Source organism: Pterocles gutturalis, unplaced genomic scaffold, assembly GCF_000699245.1.
Source record: "Pterocles gutturalis isolate BGI_N339 unplaced genomic scaffold, ASM69924v1 scaffold11405, whole genome shotgun sequence".
NCBI lineage: Eukaryota > Metazoa > Chordata > Aves > Pterocliformes > Pteroclidae > Pterocles > Pterocles gutturalis.
In genome coordinates this window covers 6,282-17,783 of record NW_010140895.1, presented here as the reverse complement: position 1 = coordinate 17,783, position 11,502 = coordinate 6,282, and the positions used below count along the sequence as shown (strand labels likewise).

Here is an 11,502-nt window from a genome sequence, read left to right as displayed (position 1 = left end):
AGTGTTGATGATTATTTGTTACACCGTCTGACAGAAACAAACCAAATCATGATATTAAAGTGAAGGCTGTCATCTTTCTGTCAGAAAGGACAGAATTGTGATTTTTTGGATGGCTGTCAGAAAGATGCAGAAGTGTCTACAGACAAACTCAAACAAAACTTTGGCAATTACCCCCATTCAAACCTGGACAATTGCCAACTGCTGCAACAAAGACTGCCTTCCTTTAGTTGTGGTGAAACATAAACCAGAAAGACCTACACACAAGCCTTTTCACAAAGAAATTGCCAGAAACAGAATGTGCTACAGAAGTAGCAATTCAATGGTGTTCTGGAAATCAGCTTTCTCCCAAGACACTGAGAAATCCTCCTTGTGTATATATACGCAGGAGATTAGTAAAAGGAGCCACATGGTGTGTGAGCTTAGGGTTCATACTGAGTGTGGAAACAATCTGGTAATACGCCAAGTTTCACTGCAGTAAAGCCAAGGCACAGGTCAGCTGACAATGACAGCACCCGAGATGCTGCTGCTGGTGTCTCAAGAATCAGATTTTACTTCCCAAGTTCATATCTGGTCACAAGACACACACAAAAAAGGCAGATCGGTACATAGTAGACTATTGGCCTTAAAAGATACAGCTCAATGGTATTTTTGGCCAAGGGGAGTACAGATTCTTTGCTGTATCTAAAATGAAGATGACAACAACTCATTGCTGTCAAGGCAAAGCATTACTACACAAAATCAGGGATGATGAAAGATGTGTTAAGATATAAAAGATGGGACTTTACAGAATTATAATTCATAAAAATCACAATAGCACTTTGCATCATTGTTAAGCATTAGCAGGCAGTCTGGAAAATGACAGCATTCCCAAGGCTGGAAAGAAAAGGTGCCTAAGCTAGCCATTAAACAGTGTTCACCAAGCACAACTGCAGTCTCGTTTATTCAGCCAGTAATTGCTCGTTAACAACCATGAAATTATTGTTTCTGCTTTCTTGTACTAGTTAAAGCAGAAGGAAATTTAAAAAAAATTATTTTATCACTGACTTCAATGCCTTGCAAATGCATTGTAGGAATATTTAAATGTATTTCTTCTGGTGTAGGTGAAAAGTAAATACTTACCCCTTCCCATTGGGGAAGATTTTGAACTGACACCCAAAGGCCTATAAATTCATCAAACCAAAGCCTGCAAGAGAACAGAATAAAAATAATTTTAATGTTGTCAAAGAAGCTCCCTCACTGGATATTTATCCCTCACTTCGCCAGTTGGTCGCAGGAATTGACCTTCTCCTTAACTCATCCAACAAGAACAGGGATCAATATGGATATGCTTACATCACTTTGTCTCCCACAGCATCCTCCCTACACCCAAACTGATCCTGAGTTTCAGTCCTTGCTTCTTTCACCTCTCTTCCTCTTATTCTTTTCTGATCCCCCCTTTTCACGAAAGTGTTTCACCAGGAGTTTCCTTATCTACTTCAGCTTTGTCATTTCATTATATATTGCCATCCTAACACAGGTAAAACAAAATAAATCAGATTTCATTTCCCTCTACCTTGAAATCTAAAATTTATTCCGGTTGACTGATAGCTACAAGTTTCATTAGCTTCCATTCTGAATTCATCTTAAGCCAAGGATGCAAACCCTCCATACCAGTCCCTCAACTTAAATTCACCTTTATAAACCATATTCACTTCCTTCCTTGAAGTTTTCACTCTGTATCACAAACATACTTTTAACCTAACCAGCCTATGTAATCTTTACATGCACTAACCACTGCTGACTTATGTTTTGAAGTTCAATGGTTCTACCTTAAAGATGATCCAGATAGTGTCCTGTCCTGCAAATGTTTCTACTCTTAATTCTCAAACTCCTCTCCTATAGCAATCTTCCGACTGTCTCACATTTCCACATCTTGCAAGTGAACTCAAGACCTGTACCTCACAATCCCAAATTTCATAGAATAATAGAATTATTAAGGTTGGAAGAGACCTCAAGGATCATCAAGTCCAACCGTCAACCCACACCACCTAACTCACTAAACCATGTCCCTAAGCACCACATCTACACGTTTCTTGAATGCCTCCAGGGATGGTGACTCCACCACTTCCCTGGGCAGCCTGTTCCAATCTGACCGATCACTCTTTCAGTGAATAAATTTTTCTAATATCTAGCCTAAACCTGCCCTGGTGCAACTTGAGGCCATTTCCACTTGTCCTATCTGGTCCTGGAAGGATCCTCTAAAACATGGGGCTGGTTCTTACATCTGAACTTTGGCAACTACCTTAAGACTTTCTAGTTTCACTTGCAGATTTTCAAAGCTTACCTTCAGTTTCTGGAATGTATTTATGTCTTAGCAGTGAGCAGTGTTTTGGACTCAGTGTGATAAGGGGAGTTGGTGCAGTACCTTTAGATGGGATACTTACGTTGCAGTTAAAAGATCAAAATCCCAGCACTTTCAAGCACCTTAAAAAGTTGACCAGGAAAACCATTTTTCTCCATCAAGTAATGCAGAATTAAAACACCTTTTTCACTTTTGTAACATTATGATTTCCATGTAATAATTTGATTCTTCTTCATCCAAATGTCACTCATGTCACCAAATAAAATGTGCAGGTGCAACCACTGCTGCATTTCCTGAGTACTGACCACCACCCACCTTGGCCGCGTTGGAGGCGGTTGTTGTGACCAAAGTGCAGGACCCGGCACTTGGCTTTATTGAACCTCATACAATTGGCCTCAGCCCATCGGTCCAGACTGTCTAGATCCCTCTGCAAAGCCTCCCTAAGAGATCAACACACCTGCTCAGTTTGGTATCATCAGCAAACTTACTGAGGGAGCACTCAATCCCCTCACCCAGGTCACTGATAAAGATGTTAAACAGGACAGGCCCCAAAACCCATCCCTGGGGAACACCACTGGTGACTGGCCACCACCTGGACTTAACTCCGTTCACCACGACTCTCTGGGCTCGGCCGTCCAGCCAGTTTTTTATCCAGCAAAGGGTGTTCCTGTCTAAGCCATGAGCCACTAGCTTTTCCAGAAGAATGCTGTGGGACACTGTGTCAAAGGCCTTGCTAAAGTCCAAGTAGATGACATGCACAGCCTTTCCCTCATCCACTAGGCGGGTCACCTGGTCATAGAAGGAGATCAGATTGGTCAAGCACGAGCTTCCTTTCATGCTGGACTTTAACCTACATGAAGGGCCTCATTGGAAGCTACCCCAAATTAAACAGAAGTTAGAGTTTAAAACTGTGCTATGGCTAACCATTTTAACTTACGGGACTATTCCTTCTGAATTAAGTGCATGTAATTCAAATTAGTTTGCTTTGTTGTATATTGTGCATTTTACTCCAAAGCAGGGAAAAGTCCTTAGAGAACAGGTACCAAGATTTCCCCTGGTTACTTTAACAAAAGAAGGATGCTGACAGAATTTCTGTCTTGAACTCCTTCCAAAAACACTGTTAAAAGCCACCGTTCATTTGGCTGGTTGACTTCAAGTTATCCTGTAAAAGATAATCGCCTGCATTTGCAGGAGAATCCTATACCAACAGACATTCAATTACACTTACTTGAAACCTTTCTGGTGAAGTTCAGGAGGGAGGGTAGTAGGTAGGAATAGTTCAAAGTAGGTAATAGCCTTTTGCATGGTAACATCAAACGGACACATTAAAGGCCTCCATTCATCTAGCATTTCTGCAGTAGCGTCTTCTGGAAAATATCTGAAAACAAGGAAACCATTTAACATATATAGACTTGGCTTTAAAGTTTGCGTCTTTTTTAAACGTATTTAGAACTATCCATTCATTTGTCACAAATCTTAGTTTTACAGGAAGACCGTGTGCCCACAGGTAATAGACAGGCAGCCCTCAACTCCACTTAGCCTTCACAAAACACAAAGTTAAGATCTAGGACATCATGGTGCATCATCTTAAGACCACAAATGTAAAAAGATTCTTTTCTTGTTGAATCAGGGAAGATTCTGTACAATGCAAAACCATTTCAGTGTGAAGGCTGGTCAAAACCGAACAACATATATTTGACGCAATATAACAAAAGATAATTTAAGGCACATGGAACATTTATCTGAACATTGCAAGAATCCTGAAGTGGTTATTTAATTATTTTTAAAATAAACTAAAAACATCCATGCAATGCAGTATTTAAAATGCATACCACATACAATTATTGCGGTTTGATATGGGGTAAATTATTAGTGTCCCAACCTTAAGTCAGAATTTTCAAGAGACAAATACCACATTTGAATTTTTAAAACACTCTGCTTCAGTGACTTTCGTATTCATAACAGATACCAGAAAAAATTGAAAACAAAGGGTTTTTATTTCACTACAAAATCTCATATATTTGCAAAAAATGTAAGGTTACTTTATCCTTCTGTTCCTCATACTAACAGTATGTGTTTAGAACAGCACCTCCTATAAGAATGCTCAATGGAGTAACACCAGTATGTGAAACAACTGTTCGCATGAAAGTGGGTGGTAACTACAAATGGCCATATGAACAGTAAATAAAAGAGAACAAGTCTCTTCTCTGCATCTTTGCTGTATCTTAAGCTGCTAAAAAGTCAATTAGTGAAGAGAACAAGACTGGTTCAGGCACACACGTTCCCCATGAATGTAACAGCACAAAAGAGGAAAAGCAATGGCGGCCTTATCTAGTGGTATCCCAGCTTAACTAACTATTAACAGATTTTCAACCAAGGCTGTTAAAAACAAACAAACAAAGAACCTTACACTTCATTTAAATATTATAACATGGAACATGCCTGCCATTCTGTTTTCATTTTAAGCAACCTATGAACCTAAGGTATTGACCATTCACAATGCAGCAAACCAGAAAATTCTCTACCCTCCACACCAAACTTCTTAAAGGATACGGGACAAATCAGACAAGGAATGACTAGGAGGGTGGGTTTTTTGTTTTTAGAAGTGTTTGGGTTTGGTTTTTTTTTTTTTTTAAGCACTTTTCTTCCCCTTCTTAAACTAGTATTAAAGATACAGGCTTAAAAAAAACCCCACAAAACACTTACGGTCTGCAGCTCTTCACAAGTGTTTTCAGAACACTTTCTACGGAACTGAAACAAGAAAGGAAACATCAGGGATAGTGTACTACCCACCTTCAATGACAGCATAAAATAAACAACCATTTGCTGATTTCTACCTCAAGAGCTTAAGATAATGTTGATGCAATTAGATGTCCTCTGTGAACATGCAGTAGCTAATTGCCTTCTACACAGACCTAATCATAATACACCTGCTCTGCTCAACTCCTGGTTCTACTTTTCATATACCACTCTAGTATTTACTGCATTTAAGTGAAGAGTGAAGAATTATGATCACTTCTTATAAGTAATATCCTGGATTTTATCCATGAACAACTGGCAGAACAAAGTAACTTCTTAGGGGAAGTTGAAAACACAAACAGAAAAAACAGGTTTCTGGACTTCATAAATATTTGTAAGATAAACAAAGGCAACAGACTTCAGAAAGCTTTTGTTATTATTAGACTCCAAATACGGTATCTGTCCTTTTCAATCTGGTTTTGGGTTTTGTCCAGTGATTGCAAGAAAGACAAGTGAACTATCTGCAAATCAATGGTTATTTCATTAGCTTCCCTCAAAACTAACAGCTGATTGTAAAAGTGTTTTATCTATAGCAAGAAAAGTAATTTTAACATGAACTGTCACAGGATGACATGAAATCACTTTAAAAAAATACTAAACCTCAGAATAAACTCAAAGAATAAAAGGGTGGGGGAGAAGAGAGAGCAACTAGTCAATAGAACCATAAAGGCAATAAATTGTCACGTTCTTCAAATCTTCTGTTCATTACAAGACAAGCTCAAGACTAAATTGCACTTTAAAAAAAAAAATAAAAACATTCCCTGACTGGGAAAAAAAAATTCTGGCAGAAGAACTTCCTACATCTTTTAGATGTACTTTCTATACTCTTAATAGAAAAATTGCATCCTTCAGTTCATCATAAAAACCCTAACACACAGAAATGCTATTTTGATCAGAAAAAGATGATGCAAATGTATCATCTTTAGAATTTTACCAAGCATCAGTTCCGGTCAAGTAATTGAGACATACAAATACTGAGCATGCACACACTCTCTCTCTAGTCTTACATGTAATAAACTGATCCCATACAAGCCAGGAGAAATATGAAATGGATAAACCACTATTTCCCTTCAACACCTCAACATTCACTGCAAGCCAACAAAAGCCCACCCAGTCCTCATAACACTATTTCAGTTCAAGCAGCACTCTAGAAGATGCAAAATTCTGTACGTTTTATGCAACAGTGACAACATAAATCCATGACCTCTCCCAGAATGAAAATTTTGAGCTGACTGACAAGCTTCTAAAATTTGAGAAGAAATGGCCAACCTCTCATTAAACAAAAATAAGATCAAACTCTGCAAGAAGCTAATAAAGATTCTGGGTTAAAGTGAATACTGTTCTTGAAAGAGTTAGGAAATAAGACAACCGTTGTTCCAAGAGTAGGTAGATAAAGCATGAACCAGCAACATTCCTTAAGAGCATTAAAGATTAACAGGAAAAATGTTTGTGTGACAAAACAAACAAAAAAGCTAACCTCATTCTATCACACTTCACTGAAGTAAGCTACTGCTAAGGAGAACCTGAAGGACAGAGCAATTTTAAGAAACACTGATGCCAGAAATCAAAAAGTCTTTCAAATTCACAAGTTTTCAGTCAGATCTCAGCATTTGTTAGTGGAAGAGAGCAAAAGAAAAAGATTGGAAGGGACATCCCCTCCTGTCTTCTGATGACAAATTTAGAATGGAGGCTAGTAAAAAAAACAAACAAAAAAACCAAAAAACAGCAGCAATTTTGTACATAAGGAAACTTCCACATAAGACATGGTTAAACTACAGACCAACTACAGAAAACATCCTGTAATATTCCCATTTGATAACTAGTAGTTAGAAAAGGACAGGACAATATCTCTGGGGAGAATAAGAGACTGCTGGTTACTGTTTTCATTATCACTTTGAACCAACTCTCTCAAACTTCTTAGCAGTGACTTCTGTTCCACTTTTGGTTAGACTTCCTGCATACTCATTACTGCAGAACTGCTCAAAAATATCTACTGTTACCACACTCACAAATTTCTGTATTAAAACCTTTGTAATCAAGAGATAAAGCAGTCACTTACACTGGAAGGTATCTCCTACTAATTACCAAAACATCAGTGTATTTAGTCAGATAAGGGAAAATTTCTCATCCCTTTCAGTTTTCTTTGCTTTTAGTCCCTCCTTATTATCTGAAGTATTATTAGCTTATTATTATTATGTCTTGCCACATGGATACATTAAAAAACACCCAAAAAACCACCCTATTAACGCCTATCACTAAACATAATTTTGGTACTACATGATTATTTTCTTCTTTTGGAAAGGGCATGACCATATTAATTTGTAAGTCTGGGTTTTTTCCCCCCTACATTTTCAAAGAGAAACAAGTTTCAGTTAAAGCAATTAATGTATAAACTGACACTGTTGGCTTCTACATTATCAAAAAGCAGTAAAAACACAATTCTCAGTTTTTCAGGACAGATTCAGGCTTCAGTGAAATTCCTGCAGTGGATGTTCCATTACAAGAGCTTAAATTAAGACAATGAAAAGAGCAACCAGCTATAGTTTCACAAAATACTTTAGTGAATTTCTAACTATGGTCAGCCAAGTATCAACCTCTCATTGGATTAGTACAACTAAAAGCTTCTTCCTAAAAAAAACCCAAACACAGCAAAAACCACTGCAATTCCACTTCCACTTATACCAGTTTTCTGAATGTACACATACACTAAAACTCCAGATATGGTTTTCACTGTAAAAATGCACAGTAAACTCTTCTGATACTGAAACTTTGTTCCACACTTCACCAGTACAAGGTAGTTGCTGTGTGTATTTTCCAGAACCTATTACCTCACTGCTAAAGCACTTTCCATGATTTAATAGTTTTTAATAGTAAGGTACACTTACTGGGTAGCATGCACTCCTACACCAATACTGATTTTGTCCATATTCAGACACAACAATTATTCAAACGTAAAATTCCTCTTCTATTTGACCCTTGAAATATATACGCTGGTTAAATTAGTTAGCATGTAGCCACTTCATCAGCCACTTCACACACACTATCTTGTTCCCCAATTAGAAAGGTTTACATACAGTGCGACATTCTCATAAACAGTGGTGTAATGTTAACATTGGTTTTCCAATACATTTATGCAGAAAATTACACCTGTGTGACAAGTGTTACAGTCTAACAGAACATGCAGAAGATGACATCGGCCAGAGCTGAACAAAACAAAAAGTCATTCTTACCACCTATGTAATACATTAAGCACAAATGTTTTAGGTGAAGACAAGCCTGGTCGATATGAACTGAATGTAAGAAAAAAAAAAATTAAAACACTAGTTAAATTAACAGCTATATATCAAATAAATCAGCTTTTAAAAGTGTCTCGACTTCCACCAAAAAGATACCCCTCAAAATTGACATTAAAAAAAGAATAAACACCGTATGAGAACAAATCGCACTGCATATTAAGATGGAGTCTGACATCTAACACAGTTAATAAAAGCTAAACATTTCAGACAGACCATTGCAACTGATATCTTCCTCCCAGCTTGCCCTCTTCTTCCCTCTTGGAAAAGTCTCCCCCCCCAGCTACAGAAATTTCTCACACAGTAAATTAAAAGTGACCAGTCAACATCCCAACATCCCCACAGAGCAAAGTACGCTGTTTCAGTAGGTGCTGGCATACACAGAAAACAAACCACCTAGAAAAGGCTCTGCTCTTTTGGATTTGCACTTACAAGTAATATCTACAACTAGTAAAATAATGCAATTTAGCAAAAGTATTCTTTGAGTTACATACCCATGAGAGGAATTCAGCATGAAATGCTCTGCAACAAGTTACAGGGCAACATCTATTTTCTGTTTGTGTCACTTACCAGCACTATAGGCTCTCCCACTCAGCAAAAGGAATCACTGGTAGTACTTCAATACCCCCAAGAAGACAATTATTTTCTTTCAAGACAATTAATTATTTTCACTTGCATATCTTTACATGAAGTTTCAATTCAAGCAAACATAATGAGTTATGCATGTAATATCTTTTATAATCTGTAACTTATAGAGTAGGATTTTCTCTAATTGGAATAATCAGGAAAATTGTACTTGTGGAAATCTGACAGATGGGGAAGGATTGGCAGAGCAAAGACAGCAAAGAAAACAAGTTTTCATTTTTAAAAATCAGCAGAATGTTTCTAAAATTCTTACCTGGGGAAAAAATTATTTGTCCATATCATATCATTTTTACAGAAGGTACATCACTTTCCTTTGTGTGCATACTGATTGACACCTAGACTACTGGGAGTAGTAACCACTGGGAGTGATTACAGTATGTATATTTAAGAACAGTACCATTTAAATTTTTTTCCCAAACCCTTATTGTGTTATAAAACAGAACAGCATTTAAAGAGAATGCTATTCTCTAAAAGAAACATTTAACCTGAATATCATTAAAAATGTAACATTAAATCTGTTAAACTGTGGGTTATCATCCTAAAATAAGTTGAAGACTACCTCTGTTCCAGCATATTTAGAAATGAACTCAATCACATTCATAGAGAAACACCATAACAAACACTATTCATTGGCAGGATATACACCAAGTACAGTGGTGCATGCAATTACTGAAATATACTTCACAAAAATATAAGCAAAATATTTACTGTGTATCAAATTCCACATATTAAAAGCAAATTACAAAGTACTTTCAAGCATTACAGGCCTATCAAATGTCTTAAAATGCAAACTTACTTGGGAAACCAATTTAATCCAAGATGTTCTGTTTTGGAGTATAATATCCTTTCCAACATTTCATAAAGTGGTCTCCACGGTAACTCCAAATCATCCCTGGAAAGCAGTTCTTTTTTCCTAAAAAAAAACCCAACAAAACAAAACAAAAACAAACAAACAAACAAAAAAAAACCACACCACAAAAAAATGAGTACTTGAGGATTAAACATTTATGTTGACAACACTGCACATCAGAATACCCCAGATCACTGCTCTGAATTATGCTTATCCTCAGCATTTAGCACAAACTGCAGGAAGGTCAGGCAAAAAAAAAAAAACTAGCTACTTGCAGCATTTCTGCACAAACAGAAGCTGTCAAGATCTTCAGAAAAAGTCTGAGTAAGTGAAATAAACATTAACAAGCTGCGAGACAGCCTTCATCTTCTCCCTATTTGAGATTCAACTTTTACTCTTGGCTTTCTAAGATCTTTTCTTTTCCTAATAGAGGGGAAAAAAACTGACATTCTTTCACTTTCAAAATCAATCTAAAGCTCTGAAACAGGGAAGGTGTTTGCATAATGAGAACTCTTTTTAAGCAACATCATCTGTACAGGGCAGATTTAAGTGAAGTAACCTGCAGTACAACATACTGTTACATTAAAGTATATAACAACACTAAGCAAGCAAAGTGATCAACTACTTAGAGACAGAAGTTTCAGTAGTCAGCAGAATCTGTACTTACTTTAACAGGTTTATCAGCAAGCGTGCAAATCCCTGCATCATGCTGATCTCCAGTTTTGGAATTGTTATCAACTCATACAGCAATTTGATAAAAAGCACATGATCTTCTCTGCTAAATTTTCTCCCATATAATCGTATGTATCTATAAACAAAACACAAGATGAGTCAGCAATACTTTTAAACATTTCCATTTTATCTAAGGCCTGAACCAGACTCCATCTGACTTGCTGTTTAACGAAACAAAACTAAGACCTGGTTCACAAGTCCAACAAATAAGAACCTGAAGATACATAGCAAAGGACGACTGACAACTGAAACTAACTACAGAAAGAAAAAAAATGGCCAAATAAAGTTTACAGTCTAAGATTCTACAAATACCGTAACTTCATACTCACACCGGACACCACAAAATCAAGGATCATATTCTTTCCCCTCAGAAAAAATTTTTTTAGCCATTAAATTTAGTATTTCCATATCCCCACATATGTATCTTAAAAAAACAAAACCAAAAACAGAGCAATCGTCACAAGCAACCTTACTATACTCTATCCTTTTTCAGCTGGGGCACTTTAAGAAGGAAACACGACACAATCTGGAAGCTAATAAAAAAAAACCAAAAACACAAGTTTCAAGTAATGTTAGCTTCCAGTAAGGCTGAACAACTGATTTAGTCACTGAGCTTTGCTGGTGGTGTGACCCACTGCTATCCCTTGTATTTACTATTTTAAGAAAGCATAGATTGATTAGGACTAACTCTGGAAGAAGTGCTTGCTATTTTCAAGTTTTGTGAATAAAGAAATAAGTTTAAGGTCTTAAAAGATAATTTGCAAAACCTATACAAGGTTCTAGTCCAACATTTTACGTGTCATGCAACTAGAAATTACTGCTCACCTGGGAAGCAAACTTTC

General features: G+C 36.9%; 1 protein-coding gene across 1 annotated transcript in view; it reads right to left on the bottom strand.

Moving 5' to 3' along the window:
* The window catches only part of PSME4 (proteasome (prosome, macropain) activator subunit 4), a gene marked incomplete at its 3' end in the record, with an annotated part of 48,314 nt that extends 37,585 nt beyond the window's left edge, over positions 1-10,729 (bottom strand). Inside the window, exons 1-5 of the mRNA XM_010083840.1 lie at positions 10,596-10,729; positions 9,875-9,991; positions 5,048-5,092; positions 3,570-3,719; positions 1,120-1,183 (exon numbers count right to left, since the gene is read on the bottom strand). Of these exons, the coding sequence (XP_010082142.1) occupies positions 1,120-1,183; positions 3,570-3,719; positions 5,048-5,092; positions 9,875-9,991; positions 10,596-10,636 (417 nt within the window). The remainder of the gene's footprint in view (positions 1-1,119; positions 1,184-3,569; positions 3,720-5,047; positions 5,093-9,874; positions 9,992-10,595) is intronic.
* Positions 10,730-11,502: the final 773 nt, after the last annotated feature.